General features: G+C 39.1%; 1 protein-coding gene across 25 annotated transcripts in view; it reads left to right on the top strand.

Moving 5' to 3' along the window:
* The window catches only part of ZMIZ1 (zinc finger MIZ-type containing 1), a 347,690-nt gene that overhangs the window by 212,386 nt on the left and 112,948 nt on the right, over positions 1-22,356 (top strand). For all 25 annotated transcript variants that reach the window (XR_007708536.1, XM_050711824.1, XM_050711811.1 and 22 more), the window contains one exon: positions 5,593-5,698. Coding sequence is in view for 24 of the 25 variants with exons in the window: in XM_050711824.1 (XP_050567781.1) it covers positions 5,593-5,698 (106 nt within the window). In the remaining variant the exon portion in view is untranslated. The remainder of the gene's footprint in view (positions 1-5,592; positions 5,699-22,356) is intronic.

Raw genomic sequence — 22,356 nt, 5'->3', positions numbered from 1 at the left:
GGGAAAAACAGCAGCAATAAAAACAAAGTATTGGAGTTAAATTCAGCAGAGAAAGAAGTGGGTAGCTGAATTTCTCTGCTTTTTCCATTATTAAAACTTAACTCTAATAATTTTGCTCATACTATCAGTGACATCAGTGACAGAGAGTTCAGCCATCTGGAACTCTGCAGAGCTGTGTCACAGGTGGTGAGTGTGAAATGTCAGGTATGAATGCAGTACTGTCCAGATTAAAGATTTGAAAGGTTTTTGGAAATCAGATTTTCTTATTGGTGGTTACTATTAGATTAAAGTTTGCTTGCAAATAAGGTATATGTTACTTTAAAGACAGAACTTGAAATAGTCATCAGTACTGTACCACCATTAAAATAAAAGCTAGGTGTTGCTAGAATAAATAGGAAATATGTTAGGAAATAAGGCTGTAAAATAACATAGAGGATTACTGAGTGTGTATCCCAGTTTTGGACTGTGGTATCATTGGCAAATGCTTTTTTTTCTTTAATCTGCTACTGAATTTCAACTGAATTTCATAGCATGTGTGCTTAGACCAACTAAGATGCATGCTTGCAACATTGCAAAATGAAGTCATGTTTGAACACATGGTGCCACCTGTGTGTTGTCTGAATTTTTGCCTGTGTGCTGAACTTGAATTTGCAGTAGAGAAAGCCCAAGTATGTTTGCAAGTGGGTATCAGATCACTTAACCATAACATTGAATGGGTAATTGAAACCATGTTGATTCGATCCTGCCTGATCAGAGTACAGTTACCTGAGTTAGGATCTAAATCACAGGAGTTTTCAAACTTGGGAGTGTTCCTGGGGTAGGGTTCAAGCAGAGTTGAGTGGCTCCAGTCAGCAATAGATGTCAGCAATTGCTGAGATTTGGCTTGGGAAGGACTTAAGGGGACATTGTGTCCATTCTTTCTCCCTATGGTAAATTTCATCAGGGTCTACTGACTAGAATATATTAACTTTACCAATGATCTTCTAATTGGTTCTTTGCATTTTCTGAATCATATTCCTATGACGCATTGGATGTCTTAAAGATACCGTGTAGTCTACTAAAAATTGCCCCACTCCCAAACTCCAGAGAGATTGACAGACTGTTCCATTGTTTGAGGGTCTTTAACATCTCAAAAAATTTCCAATATTTATCCCAGTCACTTGTACGTTGAGCAGATGAATTCGAGTTACATATTTTGTATACACAAGGGACAGTTGATTCACATCACCTGTAAGAAAGCTTTCTATGTATTTGAAGCCTAACCTCGTATCTTCTGCCAATTTTCTCTTCTTAGATTAAAATCAAGTTATTGATACATTTTTTAGAGCTTTGCTTTCAAAACCATATACTTGCTGTTGACCTCCGAACTCATGTCCTCAGTATTTCTGCCTAACCAGTTATGCTTAATTTTCTGTTTGGGCATCTGATTTCTTTATCCATTTATAATATTTCATACGTGTTTAATTTTTGGAACACTTTTCCAGTTTATCAAGATTATTTTAAACTCTCACCCTGCTCTCTTAAGTGTTTGCAGACTCCTCTGCATGTCATCATCTGAAGTTTTGCAAGTTACCCAGTTTCATTGTCCAAGTCAAAACTGAATACATAGAAATGGCCTGTATCCAGGACAAGTTATGATTTGACAGAGGACTATTAATCAATAATCTGAGTAAAGTTTATACTAACGTCATCTAGGCCATGTTCATCTGTTATGACAGTGTCTTGTACGGCAATGTCAAAAGACATGTTAGAGTTAAGATACATGTCATCTAGTACTTTCCTTACACTTACAAGGCCAGTTAACTTGTCAAAGAAGAAAACTGCACTGTGCTGATGGATTCATGATGATTTTCTGTATTACTCGCATAATATTGGTTTAGTAATTTATTTTGTTATCAGTCTGGGTAACTGTAATTTCTAAGGTTCACCTTTTCACCGTCTCAAAAACAGACATTTGATGTGCTTCTAAGGCCTCTGCCTTGAATGAATTCCTGAAGATAATCATTAGCAGTTACAAGGTTTGCCCAGGCTGGTTCCTTTGAGGCACTCTAAGGTAAATATCACCAGGGTCTGCTGAACTGAATATATTAAATTTACCAACTGGTTTCTGTTTGATTCTTTGCATTTTCTGGATCATATTCCTATGACGCATTTGTCATCTTGTTTCTGAGAATCCCAGCCTTTTAATATTTAAAAGGATAGGAAATCCCTGGCGTGCAGGTTCACAGGAGGAAGGCCTTCTCAGTACGCAGTGAGCAGTGTAAGAAATGAGGCAATGTCTCTGTGCACCGGTGGGCAACCTGCAACACGATCTTTGCAGGGTGTACAAACCGCTCTGTTCATCTTGCAGTTTAAAATAAAAGTAAGTCTTCAGCCGTTACAGTTGATAGAAGGACTTTAAAATACAATTAATGCAAAAATTTTTGAGCCTGTGAAGAAACAGGACCAAAAAAAAGTGACCTGCTGTATCTATGAGGAGCAGTACGTAACATCTGAAGGCTGGGAGAGCAGCAGGGCCCAGTACGCACTCCTGAGCACTGCTGGAGCAGTTTGCTTCATGTGGCCTCTTCCAGCCTTACTGGATTGGGTAGGAGAAAAATACGGGTGGAAAATAACTCTTTTTGCAAAATGGAAATTTTATTAGAAATGTTTGTTTTCAATTAGGTAGTTGCTGGTTTTGCTGTTACTCTTTTGAGAGCAGGATGTTTTTCTGTCCTCTTTTTCTGTGGAAAAACTCTTGAGTTTAGATTTCTTTCTGTTAACAGAATTGATTTTTTAATTTGTTTTCCTTCACATTTTTGGTGAAAAACGTGAGCAAAAAGTAACAGTTGATTGGCTGGCTTCTCTAGACTAACAAATTCAGGTTCTGCCTCCTCTCTCTTTGGTAACCCACTTGCCGTGCTTGCTGACCCAAGCCGTGTGGGCCTGCACAAGATGGTCCTTTGGCCACCAGGGTATGGTCAACACTGGGGACCTCTGCTTTCCATCAGACATGGCAGGGTACATAACAGTGTTTTCTCTGACTGGTAGAGGAAATTCAGAGAAGTAAACTGCCGTTGAACTAAAGTGTAACAGAGTAGACCTTGGCCTGCTGTTAGGACCCAAACTAGTCCAGGCTTTCCAGCCTCTTTAGTGAAGACATTGCAATCATAGATCAGCTTTTCTGGGCTCAGGAGTTTATGATTTTTCTATTTCCTATATTATCACAGAGATTTTTTTTTGCATAATTAGCAGGATGTCAGTTCAGAGTTCTGACTTGACCACTGGCTAATGGTATCTCTGTATTCACAGCTGCACACTTTACAATGAACTAAGCATATGTTCGCATATATGGTATATATGATATATATAAAGCATATATGATGCATTTTTTTAAGTTATCGTGCTCTCACTGAAGAGCAGGTGTATCTACCTTCATTCCTGATCAGTTTCAGAATGGGTAGTTTGATGATCATATGCTTTTTTCAAAATAGAAAATGGGAGTGTCCTTTCTCCTTTATTTTTGCAGGCCTAAGCCTGAGGCGAGTTGCTTCATGATGGTACAGGATGGTACCTGAAGAAATTTAAATAATGTTTACACATTAATGGCACAGTGCTCTCAGAAGCCTTTAACAAGACTTATTTTTTAAAAAGGATCTTTGTCTGCTTCCTTCTGGTGTGGTACCCTTGTCTAGTGTGTACCTGTCAGTGGCTGAACTGTGGTGATACTGGAAGTAGGAAAAGGAACAGTTAAACATCAGTGTCCCTTGGATCTCACAGCAAACCACCAGTCTTACCTCCTATTGCTGACTTTTCATGAAGTGTGAAATATCCTGTTTTTCTCCTGTTGCTCTTTTCCTTGTTTTTGTTTGTTTTTATTTTTATCTAAATGTTGCAAGTTTGGACCCAGCCTCTTAATGAGGATTTAAAGAACCATCAGACTGTTGTGTGTAAAAGATTAAAGGTTGATCTATCAAGTTGGCTGTTTTGTGACTTATCAAAAATAATTGCAACTTTCCTCCCAAATTATTTTTCTTTCCTATCTACAACTTAGTCAATTTTAATTGTAAAGAGAAACAGGAGATAAAACAGTGTTCTTCGGTTGTGTATTGTTGTATTGATTATCCTGAATTCTCATTTGATTCCCCTGAAGCTCTCTACTGCTCTATTTTGAGATTGAGAGGATTAAAAAGGATGGAGAGGAGTCACTCCCACTTGATAAATTCAGATGAATCTGTAATTTCTAAATTAATAGGAAAAACAACAACAAAAATCTAACCAGGAACATTATCCGTGATAATTCTTTCTTAAGAGAGAAGTCTAATTCTTTACTGTTAATTACGGAAAGTGGATAATGGAAGAAAGTTCAAAATAATAAGGTTCATGTAATAATGTTCAGTAGGTAGGCCAGAATACTGCATTTATTTACTATCTGTAGGTTATCGCATATCTTGGTGCCTTACTGTTTTAAGTTGTTGTTGCTTCTTTGGGAAGTCAGTGCTGGGCACAGGTAATTGCACTATCACTGATTTAGAAATAACTTTCAGAATAGGGGTGGGAAAAGGATATTTTGTTGTATCGTAAGCCATTTAGGATTGGGACTTTGTTTTGCTTCACCCAAGGAAATGGTGTTTTGTTTCCTTTGGAGTTCTTTGACCACTGGTTTAATGCAAAGTGATAATGGAAGTGTTAAGAATAATGTTTTTATCCATGCCTCTGAGTCTGAAGTCATCCTGTGCAACCAGAAGGCAATGTAAAAGCTCTGCTGTGTATAACTGTAGCATAGTTTGCCCGGAGTGACCACAGTATTGTGTTTATACTATGCAGATTTTTATGAGGATACATTCTTGGCTGATAGCTGTGTTGCTGGCTTGGAGAAACAGTTGACTACTTTTCATCCTTGACCCCAGTCTTTCACTTGCCTAGTTTAGCTAGTCCTACAAGAAATTTAGATTCCTTCTAGATCAGCTCCCATTTACCAGGAGAAATCAAAAAAAAACACAACCAAACAACCAAACAAAAAACCCTTCTCTTCGTATTTATGTGTTTGTCAAATAGGCACAGGCCTATTTATTTTAGAAGTCTAGTAAATGGGCTTTGCAATACTGTATTGTTGAAATGCAGCAACTGTGACACTGATCACAGCAGAGGAGAACACTACATCAGTGAGGAGGAGGGCATTTTAACCTAGGGGATGTGGGCAGTGCTCTTCAGAACAAGGCCAGTAACTATCTGTGACCCAGGGACAGAGACTTAGGAGATTTTTTCATCACAAATTCTCAAGTATAGTGAAATATATTCTGTATAATCTTTGCATATGGTCCTCCTGCACTATTTTCTGGAAAAGCTTTTTCCTTCCAACTTCAAATGAACTGTCAGGCCTTTCTTCTGGCACATGGTCAAATAACGAGATCACCAGAAGAGATTCATGTGTTCTCTTTGCTGTGCTTGCACTGGGAACTATGGGAGAACAATGCCTCGTATCACGTTTGTGCTGTGGATATTGCAACAGCAGATTCAGTTGTCTAACATTCGTGCTGATAAGCAGGTTAAAGTAACTTTGCAAAGAGCTCAAGTAACGTTTAATGAAGCTTTCTTTATTTCCCTTTGCAGGTGGTTAGTCGAGTGGCAGCTCAGCAAGGATTTGACTTGGATCTTGGATACAGGCTACTGGCAGTATGTGCAGCCAACAGGGACAAATTCACTCCAAAATCAGCCGGTAGGAAAAACATTTTTTGATATATCAGTGATTTCTTGGATGGTTATATGCTGAATAAATACTACTTGCTACTGTATTGCTTTTTTAAAAACAAAAAACAACCAAGTGTTCTGTGGTAGCAGTGCTGCAGATTTTAGCATTTCAGTGGTATGCTGTTCTGAGGATGATTGGCTTTGGGAATTAACATTTTACCCAACTAGTGCTGTTCATAGCCTTGTTTGATCTTATAGTTGAAGCGTAACTTCCAGAAACGCTGATGTTCAATAATATTAGGGAGGAAATGAGCATACTCAGACCCCTCCATCTTGGTAAACCACTGATTTTCTGTTGTATGTCAGCCTTTCTATATCTTTTATGTTCATTCTGTAAGTGTCTGAAACATCTGTTCTCAAACTTTTATTCCTGGACTGTGTATGTCTGTGCAAAGAAGTACCACAGTTTCTTGTAGGTCTATTCATTCACTACAGAATTTCAACCCAAGAATAGGTAACAACGCTATTAAGATAATACTATGTAGCACTTTTTTTCCTAGTGTTTTATGGCAATTATCTGTTACGGTGCTCTGATAGGGTAGGACATCAATGATTATGATGTATTGCTATTGTTTTCCTGTATTGTTAAAAGTATAAAATGCACTCGGGAGTCTCTGCTTCTCACATTGTATTTTATTTAACTGGAGAGTTTAATTTTGGTTCTTCTTTTTTTAGCTGATAAGTGTCAACATAATGTGTACTGACTTGAAAAAAAGGCAGATATATACACTGGAATGGAACAGTTAACTTTTCTAGTTAGTAACTGGTATACAGTCCCAGTTTTAGAACGTCAGGAAAGGTTACCTTCTTCTGAAGTAGTAATTTGTAGTCAACTGATTATGTGTTGGTAGCATTTATTTTCGTGTAACTTTCTGGTCCTTACCAGCCTCAAACTTATTTCACTCGTGGCTACTTTTGTTCTAACTGCTCTAAGCAGTTCCTTGTGCAAAGTGGCTTTCACATCATGACATATTCAATGGACTAATTAATCCTTTGTATGGGAAGGGATTATTAGTTTTACTAAATGTCCAATGAACTGTCTAATTTTCTTTCGGGAAAGCTGTGTGGAAGATAAAACCTTCAGCTGACCAGTCACAATCTCCCTTTTTCTGAATTTATAGCAAGTTTCTCCAATAGTTAGCTACCACTTCTCTTCTTGGCTTTTTTTTTTTTTTTAAGGATTGTTTGAGGATTTCTTGCTATGAATGCATTAACTGAGACTTTTCTTTCCCTTGAAAATATACCTAGTAAAAGTAGTCATACCTTTGTTCTTGGAAGTTCTTACTGAGTGTGTGTTAGTCTCTGAGGTGTGAGGTCTCTATCAGTGTGTTAGTGGAGGTAAGGTAGTCTTTGGATCTTTTCATGTTTAATCCTTTTTGTTTGGAGCAGGCATGAGAGGATAGCCTTGAAAGCCACTGGTTGGTCAGTCATATCCTAGAAAAGCCCAGTTTCAGTGTTTCATTTATACAAATAATTATTTTGGGGGGAATATCTACCTTTTTTTTTTTTTTGTCCAACTCACTACTCTAGCAATCTGTACAGATTTCAGTCTTTCCATTGTTAATTGATACAATACTGGGAAAATTGTAATGAAATCATGAGCTCTTCTCTCAGTGTATTAAAAACCTTCTTTTCAGTCATTTGCTTTCCTTCCTACTTCCCAGATGCATGTACAAATGATTTATTTCCAGTGATCTTACATATCAGGTTTCACAGCTACCTTAGGTTAACCATGTATATACTTGTTTCACCAATTGTTCCTGGGGTTTCATCATGCCCACCCACACCATGTTTTGCAGTGCTTATTTTGTCTGTATTAAGTAGTCAAAATTCAGGGCACGCCATAATGCATTTTGGTGAAATGTCACATGTAACACCTACTCTAAGGGTGTCACCTTCACATATGACCTGTGAGAGCTACATCATTGAATGGGCAGCTTGAAAGACTGACAGGTGAGGATTACAAATGTGAGATTGTTTCAGACTATCTTGATTTTTTTCTGAAACTGTTAATTTCAACATCTGAATGTATTAACATTTTCTGATTTCTAAAGCAACAGTGGATCTGGTCCCTCATTCAGTTATCATTAAAAAGTTGAGTGTTTTTCTTTAATTTTTTAAACAGTGCGTATCATTGAAAGCTACCTTTCACGATTTGCTTAAGTTGTCAACGGTTCTTGCATATGGATTTGAGTAACTCATTCTTTTCCTTGTTACATCTGTTGAAGACACCTTCAACACTTCTTCCAGTCACTTTCTCATGTAGATACCAAATGGCATTATTTTTAATGAATAAGAACGTTTTTCCCTTCCTCCATGCTTAAGGGGAATTTACAGTGGCTTGAATTTATTCCTCCAAGTAGGGATTTAATGCTACCAAAGGGATAGCTCCAGAAATGTTTTTAGTCTGTGTTGCATTGTTTCTGGTGCACTGAAATATTAGGAGAAAAACAAAACAAAACACTTTTCTAATTAAACCAAATTAGAGAAGGTGAACACTGGGGAAAGTATTTGCACCAAACCCTTTTGAGGACCACTCACTGTTAGTGCCACTATGCTGCCTAGGACAAGGCCTGTTGACTGACGTCCTGGAGGCCGGGACACCGCAAGTGACCCGTGGCTCTCGGGCTTTACAGCTCTGGTCAGCGCAGCAGGAGGGACCACCCCAGGTCCAAAGTGCCAGCTAAGTGTTTGCTGGTCATCTTCTGTTCATCTGTTTCTCTCTGCTGGGCCCAGGTGAGAGTTAGGGTCCCCGTGGCCGTACCCGATGGTCTTGGTTATCCCTGGTGGGACAGGGCTGGAGCCAGAAGCCAGAGGGCAGCACAGCTGGCTGCTCAGCAGGCCCAGAAACACCCCTGGCTCAGGCAGTCAGCCCCACCTGGTTTCATGACACTTGGCTTAAAAAGCTGTAGTGGTAGCTGCCTGCTAACCCACCTCACATAAGCTGAAGAGGTTAGGCAATGATTACTCGAGCTGCGGAAGGCAGATCAGAGCACACCTGATGTGGGGAGATGGACAGCTGGAGCCGGGGGGACAGAAGCTTTCTCAGGTGGCACAGCCTTAGCAGGAGGAAGCCACAGGAACAGACCAAGAGCTGTCAGCTCTGTAGCACTTCCCAAACAGAACAGGACAGTCTAGTGTTCCTGAGACAGTATTTGATGTTGTGCTTTTTTGTCTGCTGTGTTTTACTTGGCCATTGAGATAGTCAACAATTAGCTAATGTGAATTGTTTCAGAGAATGCCTTGAGGCTGGAGACCTGTGTGGCATGAAAAATATTAAGTTGTCGTATGTGCTTTTAAATAGTAATGATGGTTTAATGACTGTGCCTTTTGTCTCTGCTTTCTGGTGTTTGTACCTGAAATAATAGCGATGCCTCCTTTTATTCTTCTAGCCCATGCTGCTGCATCTGGGCTGCTGCCTCAGCAGGAGGTCAAATACAGCGTTTCCCACCCTGAAGACAAATGACAAAGCCTTTAAAAATACATGTCTCTCTTTTGGTGACAGCTGCTCCCCAAACCTTCCAAGGCAAATTCCTTTGCCTTGTTGTGACACCTATAGGGAATGGCACAGCAGGTTGGCTGCATGCTCATTTACTTTCAAACTACAGCAACCTCAGTTGCGCTTAGTATGCAAGTGCATGGGTGTTTGCGTATTCCTGGCTTTCTAGCTCTCTGCCTGAGTTTTTCTTTCAGAATAGTGCCTGCTTGGGTATCTAAACGTATTCTGGGCATGGTATCTTCTGCTTTTGCCCTTCCTGTACAAAATTTTAAGTTATGTGGTAGTTTTATTTTAAGGTCCATTATTTAAGTAAAACAGAATTCACCAGTCAGTGTTCGTTTAAAAAAAAAAAAAAAAAAAAAAAACTGAAAGGGAACAATTTTCTGTGCTGAAATTCAAGAAAACAACATCAAAAACTTTATCAAGCTACTGAACTTTATTGCTCTTGTAGCTACTTCTGCTTTTGTCAGGGGGCCAAGCTGAGGCCAGACAAGGGGACGACAGGATGAGATCATACAGGGAGCTTTGTCAGAAAAAGACAGTGTTCTGTATCTCTGTAAAAGAGAGAGGGAGAAAGGAGCCTGAGGGCAGAACCGTGCAGAAAAGGTACTTTAGCAATCACTGAGAACCTAGAGCAAGCAAATGCTCTGATAGCTTGGACGGGCAGCTAAGTGTTAGCTGTTTGATAGCAGAGATAGAAACCCCTTTTTGATAGTGGCTTGTTTTTGGTCCCTTAGGCTCTGTTTGCTGTGCTTTGATTTTATATTTGAAGAGAAAAATTATTAATACTCTTAATTGTATGTGAAATATAAACGAAAACTTTATGGTATTGGAGGATTTTACATTAAACTTCATTTATTTGTTTAGCTTTTATCATTGTAATATAACTGTGAAGTAATAGGGCTGTTCTTAGTGGGTCTGATACCAAAGCTGAGAGTAAAATGGACCCTGGGTTAAGGAAGGTTTTTGCAGTATGAGAGTATTGGCAAACAGTTGCATTAAAGCATCACCAGGCAAGGGAGTGAGACCTATGAAGGTATGTCCTGATTATCTGGCATGTTTGACTGTCTTGTTTCAAAATAATGGTATAGATCAAACAAAGTGTATTTTGGCATATTATTAAATCAAACTTACAGAAATGAGAGAAAAAGAGGGAAGACTGTGCAATACAAATAAGGAAAAGGTAGAAAGTAAGGATGATCTCTAGAGTATGTGTGACTAGAAAGCTAGATGAACATTTTGCCTGAGTTTCCAGTAATAATGCTCATATTGTCTGTGGAGGCAAGGCAGCTAGAAGAAAGTATAGAATGGAAATTGCTACAGCCAAGGCCAATGGCACCTCTCCAGCTTGAAGGGACCAAATGATCAACGTGCCTGCATTCGGAAAGAAATAGCATATGAAATTTCAGTCACGTGCCTTACACCCAACATTTTCAGCAATTTAGTCAAGTCAAAAATGGTCCCTTATGACTGGAGTCGAAATGCAAATAATGTACCTGTATTTAGCAGAGTGGGTGATAAGAACGTGTAGGCAGTTTTATGAGAGCAGAGTAGAAAAGCTTTGCTTAGGGTGTTCATGAAATGAAAGCGGAGTAGGGTTATGAGTTGTATGTAAATGCTAATAAATAGAGCTTAGAACAAGAAGAAATGTAAAGCTACAGGATGGTGTTATCACAAAAGTATATAGGTGTAAATTGAATAAATTACTGAAATTGTGAAAAATTGGATTGGTAGTTGGATTTGGAATAGGCTTTCCATTAGAATGACAGTGGAATGGGAGGGAGCAAAGGAAAGCAACATTGAAAATATGACTTTTAAAAAACAAAACCCAATAAACATATGAAAGGGACTTTATAATGTGGTTCTTCATGTAGTTCGAAGCTGAGTTATAAGAATCTCTTTTATTTATGTATTCCTTAATTCTTGCCACATTTCTGTGCAGCTATCTTATCCAGTGGCCCTTAGCATTAGTGTCCTAAAACTGTCCACTTGACATTCTTCATTAGAATAAAGGCAGCACTTTCTTGTAGCTGTTACCTTTTGAAACTGCTTTTGATGCAGAAACTGACTACATTTCAGGTGATCTCTGGGTTTACTTCCCGGCTCTTAGCACAAATTCTCACTGTGTGCCCTTGACTGTTTCACTGTCTGTTTTGTACTTCTGTAGCTTTGAAGCAAGGATAATAATACACCTTCCAGCCACTTTTATTTGTCTGGTTTAATTAAACTCAATATTATGCAGGGTAGAGAATACCTCTTCCCCTGTAGGTGTATATCTTAGTGCAGTGGAGCCATGGTTACAGCTTGGGACACTTAGGCTTTGTTATCATAGAGATAAATAATTCTGTCTGGAAGATATGCTGGCAAGCCATATCTGTATTGCAACTAAGACTCTCTTTCCTAAAGATTTATAGTATATATACTATATCTGAATTGTGCAAGTTGGCAACTCCCCTTGACCAAAAGGAAGCACAGTTAGCATTGATAAGTGGTGAGCAGCATTAATTTGCCTGTAGTCTGTGACAGCCCCATTTTCACTGACTGCAGAAAAAGGGACCCCACGGAGGACATCCTAGACTCTGCAAATCTGTCTCACCTATAAGTTTAATCAGAGCAACTCAGGTCTCTAAAAGAGCTGCAGTCTGGAAAATTATACCTCTAGCCTCTGTCTGGTTGGCTTGGCACGCGGCAGCAGTTCTCAAGCATCTCAAAATGGAGCATCTGAAGAGCCTGCAGAATGAGAGATGCTCTCCCCCCTAGAACTTAAACTCAGCTGTTCGGTTTTTCCTTCCCCTCAAGTGTCTGCTGTTGATGCATTTGGTCTCCATTCTATATAGAAGAAACACTACCGTACTCGGGGCAGATTATCATTATCAATAGATTGGCAATAGATATCATTTTGCTGGAATAGAAATTTGTTTTTGGCAATCACTGTTGTGCACTTGGATGTGTGTTTCTAAATGAGGTTGCATGACTGAGCTGCTGCCGCTTTTTTTCTGTCTAGCCAAAATATCAGGTGCTTTATCTGGCCTGTTCTTTTTGCCATTTGACCGGTCCTTGTTACCATGGTACTAATTTTGACTTTTGAGAGATGTAGCAGTAAAACTCTGTCACTGGGTTGGAATGTTTTTGTGCTAATGCCTTTATTGTAGCACTTAGGAAAATTGCAGAGACTCAACTATAGCAACAAGATAGCTCTGTTGTTTTCTTATTCTGTGCTTGGGATTTTCATGAGGCTCGTAAGTCTCCCTGAATGTTCGCTTTGCTGGGGATTTGAAGTATACAGTGAATTAGCTCATTGTGTGGCTCCTGAGAAGCATCTTTTCCTGGTGAGCACAACACACTTTCACTTGAATTGGAACTGGCATTCTCCACAGAAGATTTATGTTGATTTCTACTGCTGTTTTCTGTCTTCTACTGAAGGGTCCCCATATGTACTCAGGGCAACTGAATATTTGGTGGTATATACAAACTAGAGGTTGGTGTCTGTGTGAATTTTAATCTTTTATTTTTTGGTGTTGTTTGGGGTAATGTATCTGTCCCTCTGAACATGAGCTAAGTCACAAACAAAGTAAGAAGGAAGGCAGCTATGGAAACATCCATGTATTCATAGGAAAGCAGAAAGCTAAGTCTTCAGAATGGCATTTGCCCCTCACAAAGTTACCTTTTCCTCAGTTTACAGCAAGCAGTCCTGAGTGTGTTCCTTTTTGAGTTGCAGTGCATCCAAATGTACCTCCCTGCCAGGGCTTTTATTGGGTTGTATGTCGTGAAGGCATTCGGAGAAGTTCCTGAGGAGTCCAGCTATGAGGATAGCAGTTTCCATGGGTGCTGGTAGCTTTGTGCTGCTGGTCGACTGGATGACCAAAAGCATGAACTGTATGAACAGATCAGACCATCAAGCTGGCTCCAGGACAGCCAATTCTATCCCTAAATAAAATTGCCATTGCAGGGGTCAAAATTCCAGATCCGTTCCTAACTCCTGCCAGTTGGTCTGCAGCATGCAGGCAGCCTCTTAAGAGTTCTTGCTCCTAATACTCCAGCAAGGACAGTTTTATTATGAAACACGCTGGTTAATAGACAAGATATTGTACGCAATGTTTCTCCTTACACAGAGAAATTTTCATACTGAGAAATCTTACTGAACAAGTGTTTTAGTGTTTCATCCTTTGTAATGCTCACATTCAAATACACCTGTTAAAGTATACTGATAGCAAGGTATTTAAATAAGTTCTACAGGATAAAATGTGTTCATTTAAGTATCAGTGTAAGACTAATCAACAAATCGTAAGGATTCATCGTTTGAGATTGCTCTAATTTGTATTAGTCTTTGTGCCTCTTCATGAGAGGGAGTTCAGGGAGAAAGACCAGAGAATAACAGAAAAGGGATCTGAAGAGTGCTTATTAAGTAATATATTCCCCAAACAAATGCGGTATTGTTCCTTACAACGTGTGCTCTTTTTCTGAGCAATTCAATAAAGGTTGGAATGTTCTTGTTTGATGAAGCTTCTAGATCAGTTCCATTTTATGGGTTATTTTTGTCTCAACTTATTTCAGTTTTTAATTAATCATGTTTAAAAAAAAAAAACGTCAAATTGGGTTTCATCTGCAGGTTTTCCAGATGCTGAGGTAAATATTCTTTTTTTTTTGATTATGTGATTAAAATTGCAAGGGTATCTGTTTCTCATTGTGAATTTTCTTTTTCAATATCCTAATAAATCCACTTTTTCCTCAGTTATTCTTGACACATCTGTACATGCTAAATCATGTTTTCTAGCAGTTACCAGTAACACCTGGCTTGAGGAATACATGCAAGAAATGAGAAGTCACTCAAAAAAAAATTGTCATGAAGTTCAGTAGCTTAACAGTAATACAACCCAAATGGTGGGGATCTGAAATTAGAAACTTGGTTGTTCTGAATCATATTTCTGTGACTTAATCCAGGCTTTTATCAAAGTCTACATGTGAAGTCCAAGAAACAAGTATGTGATAGTGAACATGTCTCAGGTCCTCTAAGATGCCTCTGTACACACAGGTGTTGCGGGAGACTGGGCTCCTAGCATTTCTTAATGTAGTGGAAGGAAAAAAATTATCAAGTGAGAAGGCACCTGGACATTGTGCAGTCATAAGCAAATCTCTTTGACTCTTATCTGTCTGTGTAGTAAGTATGTCTGTTGTACCTATGCTTTGTTGTTGTGAATATGCATTTCTTTTATGCACAAAAAACGTAGGAGTTTTTTTCTTCTCTATCTGCTTGATTTTAGAGGTTCACTCTCACGCTTTTGTACTTAAGCAAAACTTCAAGTACTAGTATTTCATGTAGAAACTTAGCTTCTGTGAAATATGTGATCAAACTAATGATTAAGTGCAGCCTCATTCGATATATTCCTTATTTCTTTGAGAAATATCTGCATTCCAAGTGTGCTGGGGTTACTCATTTTAAGTGGACAGAAAAAGTTATGGGATTTTATATATCTCCTGTCTGCCTATGTTGTCATTTCCCAGAGCCCTGTTCAGGGCTTTGTAGATTGCAACCTGCAGTCGTGCATGCTGATCCTCAGTTTGGGGTTCACAAACTGGTTTAAAATGTGCATCTTCTAAAGAGAGCTCTCACAGGAAACATAAATTTAAATATTTTTAAAGGCAAATATTACTGACTTGGCTTTGAACTCAATAGTAGAAAGATGAACAGGGGCTGCTCCTGAGGATATAAATTGAACAGTGAACATCTGCGTACAAAGCAGGGTATTTGCTTCTTGTGTGATAGTCTCCCCTATGATCGTCTGGTCAGGCCCAAATGACATTAATCTTGCTCACTCTGGAAGATATTGTCTTTCCATCATAGGAAAAACAAATGAAATTATTTAGTGTATTTACTACGGAAGCAATTTCAATTAAGACAGAGAACCAGAGAGACCTCTAGGTTCTCAGTGTGAAAAAAGACTCACTGATGGTCTGAAATGAGATTGGGAGATGTAAATTGTTGGAAATTTATAACAGTTGCTGCCTCCCACTGGGAATGTTGGAGTGGTCCTAGTGGTCCTTGAAAAGCCAGATACCACTGCAAGCAGAAAGGGATTTTGCTTTAAAGGTCTCCTAGTATTACAGCCAAGTGTGTTTGTTTCAAATAATTAGCAGTAACTACAGTAACTGTGACTCAAAACCAAAAAACAACAACAAGGAATTGGAGTTGTCAGTGTTGTACTGTCTTGAGAGCAAAAGCAAAGACTTCGGGTAGATTTTTATTAGAACCAAAATTGTGCAGAGTTCCTTTCTCTGTTCTGTTATGACCTTTGACATCCTTTGTCAGACAGGAAATTGTTTTTAAATTCTGATTAAAAATTTTACTCAATTTAGATAAATATCAGGTTCTTAAGATGAGCATCGTTGTAAGCTGGAGAAAGATTAGACTGGCATTGCAGTCCAGCAACATTGAGAACACAAGTAAGAAACAAATTAATTAATCCTTAATTTTGTGAAAAAATGCATCTGTAAAGTCAGAGTTTTTGAGTGGAGCAAATTCTGTGTTCATATGTTTTTTTTCCCCAATATTGGCCCCAACCTGCAGTGCCAGAGGAAGAAGGCAGATGCTCCTCAGGCAGGGCGGTGGCAGGACAGTACGCTAGCTGCAGCTCGGGGAGCTCCTGCCCCTGCGCTGCTCGCGGATATATCTGAAGAGCTGGGTGAAGCTGGGGGCTGATCTGCCTGATGGGGGTGGAAAGAAGTGGTATGTTGCCTGTTTGTGTTGTGTAAAAGCAAGATCAGCTCCCATGCACAATCATTCGGTGCCTCTAAAGGAAAAGCAAGTCATGGTGTGAAGTAAGAATCATGTCTGAGAGCAAAGTCCGTAAGGCTGTGACGCACAGTTGGTGAATCATCAAACTGCTGTTGCAGGCTCAGTGGGATTCTTTGGTTATTGATTATACGGTAACTCTGACACATGCCAAACTTCAAACTTTGTTCAAACTGAGTGGATTTATTGCTCATATAAGAACCCAAATCATGTGTCTGAGCGAAGCAATCAGCTGGGCACAGTTCAGCAGCCAATCTTCCTGGACAGTCCTTGGTAAGAGTTAGGCTTTAAACAGAACCCAGCCCTTCTGGAGGACAACAGAGTGGTTTTCAGCATCCCTTGAGAGCAGCTACGGATGCATAGGCATTTCAGCATTTTTCTTTGCCTGTAATGTGTGGAGTAGGAGACGTTGAAGGTGATGTTAGAAAAACAGAGGGGAAATCCTAACTACATCGTCTGTCTTGGCACAGTCCCTTCTGGTTCAGCCAGCACTACAGACTGCCAGACTTCTGCAGTTAAAAGTATGTTGTGTGTTCTTCCTTTCTTCTTGGTTTGGTAGAATTCGCATAATAGTGCATCAGTGACAAATGTATGGTTTCCCTCACAGAGTGGAAGACTGAGAATGTGGCAAGGGTTATGTTTTCAAATTGATGGAGGGTGACCCCCTTAATCAACCAGATCATCTTAAAGTATAGATAAAGATGGTAATAACCTCTCAGGAGACTTCTTCAAAGTCTCCAGAAAGCTAATACTGATCCACGGCTGACAGTCTGTGTGTGATGCAGATGATTCTGGAGAGGAACTTTTTAGATAAGAAAATAAAAGTAAACAGAGGATCTGGAAGGTATGTGTATCTATTGTGAAGTAAATATATTTGGACTGTGATTTGAAAATATATCGAAGACTTGGAATGATCTGGTATTTATTACATGTGTAGTCCCATGAAACGATTTAATCTGCAGGTGCCATTTAGTCTACAGAAGGGGAAAAGTCCCTAAGGGATCATTGTTCCATTGTCATATTTATTTGCATAGGTGCTGTTTTTATCTGCCTTTCATCTCTCTGTCCAAAACTCTTTACTTATCATGAGGTCAATAAAGCTATAAAGGTCACAGAGAGATTGAAAATACAAAGCTATGCTTGAGAAAGCTCATGAATGCAAAAACAGCTGTCCTCTGTAGCAAAGTTGAAATTGCTAAAACTACTTTTTAAGTTTTCATGTCTAGAAGCATAATTTCTTAGTGATGCCTTTTCTGAAACTTGTAAATCTCCATTTCTCTGGAGAGAAAGCCTCGACTGCTGCCTGCATAGGATGGTGAAAAACAGTATATTTGGTATTTTCAGTGTGTCCAGACTGAACATCATCAGTCCTGCACATCAAAGAGTATCCATTCTTCTGGCAGGCGTTTATATGTTTAGAGTTTTTAAAGCAGAACAGTAGCAATGACGGAGTTGAAAGAGGTCTACTTCTTTTTCTAAGGCAGCAAAAAAATAGGGCATGAAGAAGGGAGAGGTCACAATATAAGAGCAGAGGAAAAGGACAGCGTATGTCTGCTCTGCCTACAAAGCTGGTGAATTCTTGGCATGTGAATTAGTGTGGGAGAGTCTGAAATTAGAAGGGGATAGAGTGAAATTAGACATTTTAGGATGAAAAATCCAGATGTGCATAGGGAAACCTGATCGTTTGGTAATGCCATATCCAAGGTAGTGGGAATGGGATGGTGAAGTTTTATGCACTTAGCAGGTAATAATGTGGTTCACATTATGGCATACACAGGTTAATAAGTAAATAATACTCCCATAACTAAAATTACTAGATAAACTAATTTTTCCCTACATCTCCTTCAACCCCAAAATGTCACCTTATCTTTACAAATTGAACTGCTTTAAAAGAATTGTATTAGTTCTGCCACTTAAAGCAAATTGCTCTAATAATCCAACTGGTTTGTTCTTATTCTGTTCTTTTGTCTCCATTCATACTCTCGAAGTACATGAATAGTTAATTTCTTATAATGTTCAGCTTTCTTTTCAGTATAATTTGAGGCTGGACCTTTTAAAACTTTTTCTAATGCTCTTTTTAAAGCAGAACTTCAGGTATGAGCCCACAGTTTTTGAGTAAGCGAAGGACTAGCCATCTCGCTGCACGCACACCATTGCAAGTGAGGTTTCTGAAAAATCACAAAATCCATGGGATTTCTGATAGATATGTTTCAAAGTATACTTACCAGTACAATTAATGCTAAATGCACAACAAATCCATGGCAGTACCACTTGCTTGGCACAGCTGAGGCACCTGACAGTCACTCCATTAGTGGTACGCTGCCATGCAGCGTAGTGTCCCACTGTGCATTGCATTATCTTGGTACAGAGGATATGGAAACCCCACAGCGAGCTTTGTAGATTAGGATTGTGCTATACAGCAGAGAGTCTTCATAAAGAAGTACTCCTGGATTCCGCGTTTATTTTGAGTATTTTTCTCTGTAGTGCTTTTCGTAGGTCTCAACTGTGTAAAAATACGAGTAGCCAGAAGTGAAGTCATTTCTTGGTGTTCTTTGTTTTTCTCTTCCCCCCTCACCTCTGTACCCTTCCAAATCCACCTTTAATTGTGGCAGCCTCCAGTTAATAATGTCTGTCACGTGTTCCGGGTTTTAAAAGGCCATAAACATAGAAGAATGGGCTGAAGTATCTGAGTTAAAAGGCTTGTTCAAGATGCTATCTGTGTGCTGACTACAATTGCATGGGCATATTAAAAGAAATCAGATTTTCCCGTGGAGGTGCTTAACAGAGCAGCCTGGCAGGAGTTTGGGCTTTGATCTTGCTGCTTTGCCCTGGTGTGTGTGTTATGGAGGCACCTAGCCGTCTTTTCACCTCTGGGGACATGAACTGTTATTTTTGATGTCTGGATGAGTGATGTTCATGTTCTCACCATTCTTCGTAGTTTTTGTTTGTTTTAATGTTTAAATTTAGTGCTTTATTATTTTGTGTTTGTTTTCACATGGCTTTAAAATCTCTCTTTTATTGGGATCTAAAAGCCATTGTTCAAATGAACAAATAAGACATTTACAGCAGGCTCCTCCACAGTGCAAGAATTAACAATGGTGGAAAAGGTTTCCTATATAAAATTCATTTCTCTGTGAGGAGTCTGCTTGCTCATAAATTTTCATTTACAGTATGTGGAACACAATGTTTTGCCCTTTATTTACATAAAGGGAAGAAAGGTGTTCTGTCTTTTCCAGAAAACACTTGACTTTTAAAAAGAAAAATTGGACCACCCAGTTTACAGTATGAATGAAATAATCCTCCTCTCTCATCATTCTTCGATCGTGAAATTGTCCTTATTTTGGAAGGCATTTAGGTCTATGCTTATTTTTTGAGACATGCTTATTCTCTTTTGCATACTGTAAGTAAAGATGAGTTGTTTAAGTGCATTCCTGAATCAGAACCTTAATGCTAATCCTTCAGTCACTGCAAAGAATAAATGAGGGGCAAAGACAAAGGGCCAAATTAAAATCAACGAGATCCTATTCAGATGGGCTCTGCTTCAGCAAGCACATATCTAATTATAAGCAGACAAGTAGGCTCACTGACGTCAAAGTTAATTAAACTGCTTAATTTTAGGCGCATGCTTAAATTCTTTGCTGAATCAGTATTTTTGAGCTAACGAATAATTGGACAGGATTGCTGGTCAGAAGCATGATTTTTGTGGATAGGAAGGAATGTCAGCTCCTGCTTTCCTCCATCAGTTCTTCTGAGGTCATCTTCCTGCTGGCATTTTGAGTGGCAATGGTGAAGGCGTTAACGATATCATTAATATGACACTTGGATCTCAGTGATTTTTAAGGCACCTTTCATCCATGCAGTATGGCAGGATTGTGCCCAACACAGTAATGTTTCCAGGTTTGTTTGTTTTTCTGATGCTAGCCTTATGAAATGAATCCCTTTGCCTGGTCTCTGAAAGCCAAATTACTAACTCATTTTCGTAACAAAATCAGAAATGAAGCATGTAGAGAGAAGTACTACATGAAGAATGCCTGTCATACTTAAGAAGCTTTTATTCCTTTGGTTGCCTGTGTTGTTTATTTATGATGTCATAAATAAATAACCCATTATTTGTTGGCCTTGAATCATTAAGGGCCTAATAAGAATTTCCCCTGTAGGAATACAAAGGACAACATGATATGTCTTGCACAGAAACTCACATGTGGGAATTTCAGCAATGTTTCGTAAATGAGCTGGGGCTGGTTGTGAGCCTTTAACTATGCTTCCCTGCCTAAATAACACAGTAAAGTTGCCCTAGTGTACTAGCAAGGGATTAATCAGAGAGGTGCACTGCGAAAGATCAGATTTCTTCCACTTGGTAAAATTCATGCCGTGGGGATTTAAGGGCTGCAAAGGAAGTTAATAAAGTTATCAACAGCAATTAGTTCAAAAAGGAAAAGCAGGTAAGAGAGCTAAATAAATCTAGACTTGTGTTTTAAAGCCTACTCAACATTTTGTTCATGTGTATGTTATCTTCTAATCGTTCTTTCCTGGTAATTGCCCAAGTCTACAGCTTAAAATTAATCATCTTCCTTTAGATACCAGAGAACAACATGCATTCATTTATGTATTCATATCTTTATGGTTTAAAAAACAATAACAACAACAACAAAACAGCAAATAAATAACCTTCCCTCCTGATGACTTCTGCATCAGTTTCATCAATAGTGACTGAAAGCAGTTTCCTTTTGGAAAAATGCTCTGTTACCTTGCAGGCTGCCTTGATGAAGAGTTGCATAGGAAACAGTATTTGTCCATATCACATAATTTATTTTGAGACGGTTAGCAGTGATGTTTGTAGTCTAAAGTAGCATGATTTGTACATGTGACTTGTAAGTGAAATTACAGCTTCAGTTTGACTTCGTTACTTTTGCTAGGTAAGATGAGGAGCAAGGGAGCAGCTGTTTGAACAGTGAATGAGAATCTGCTCTCTAATGAGAGAGAGCTACTGCCAGTAGCAAAGCATAAGCTTTCCTCTGTTTCCTCCTCTCTCCCATGGCAGCTCATCATCCTGCTACAGGTCAAGAGTATAACCTGTAGCGAGTCAGATCTGCTGCTGTAACTGCCCAAGTCTTGTGCATGGTGTTATAGGAGGCAAACAGCCTTGCAGGGGAGAGAGAAGCTTCTTGAAAGCAGATTGCTGCTGATGAAGAATTAGTGTGGCCAGGAAGTCTCTGAAATCCAGGTCCAGCCAACGTTCGTGAGCCTGATCTAAGAGATCTCATATCTTCAGAGAGAGATCTCTTCTATCACAATAAATGTACAATCCCAAAGATACGATACCACTGGTGAGCTTGGAAGATGTGAGACAGGCAAGCATTTGTTTTGCTGAGGTACTTGATATTAACTCCATCTGTGTTATCATTGCTACAATACTGCGGGGGATTTGTGAATGTTGTCCAACAAAAACAAACAACTACCACCTTCCCCAAACTTTTTATGCTTTAAAGTTGTAGTCTTAGTTTTGCTAGCAGCCCAATTACTGAATTTACGGCCAAAATATCTCAGCATTAAATCCCAGGTTTTATCTTTTCACATCAGCAAAAGGAAGTGTCCTGCATGCTCTCTCTTGGTCACCTTGCTAGCAGATGCTTCAGCTGCTAATTTCCAATAACTCCACTGTAACCAGCATACTCCAAAAATTGAAGGTAAATATGTATATGTGGCATGATCCTTTTAACTTCTGCTTGTCTTTGGGACTTCCCTTTTTACTGCTATTTTTGGTCGTTAGTGTGCATCATGCAAGCAGCTTTCCTGTGATGGCACTATAAATCATCTTTTTTGCTGGATATTGTCTCAGCCAGTTAAGTAGAAGAAAACTGCAGGCCCGAATAGTGGAGGTTTGCCCATCTTCTGGTGTGAGGTACTCCTTGATTGCATTTCATGTGTCTCCTGAAGATGCTGATGTAATTAATTTAAGCCAGGATATTTCTGTATTTCTATATTTCTGAGATTTGTTTCTGTGGAGTTGCATCTCCATATTTTGCATACTGAACAGCATCCAAGCGTCAAGCTAGATCCAAAACACTCAGCTTAGTAACAGAAGGATCCAGGTGGGGAATGGTCATTTTATACATAAAGGTTGTCTAAATAGGAGGTTGCCATAAAAACTGTAACAAAATCACCTAAACGGGCAGATTTAGTTATGACTGGAGCACACTACTGCATGTCTTGAGCTACAGCTGGGACTGTAAGAGCAACACAAAGCTCTAGTCCTGAGTGCTTGTGGCACGAAACCAGCTGAAGCATACGTACATGCAGGGTATGAAGTGCTGCTTTGTTGATAACTGACTTTCTC

The sequence above is a fragment of the Cygnus atratus genome, chromosome 7 (genome assembly GCF_013377495.2).
Source record: "Cygnus atratus isolate AKBS03 ecotype Queensland, Australia chromosome 7, CAtr_DNAZoo_HiC_assembly, whole genome shotgun sequence".
In the NCBI taxonomy this organism is placed as follows: Eukaryota; Metazoa; Chordata; class Aves; order Anseriformes; family Anatidae; genus Cygnus; species Cygnus atratus.
This window is presented reverse-complemented; position numbering and strand designations above follow the sequence as displayed.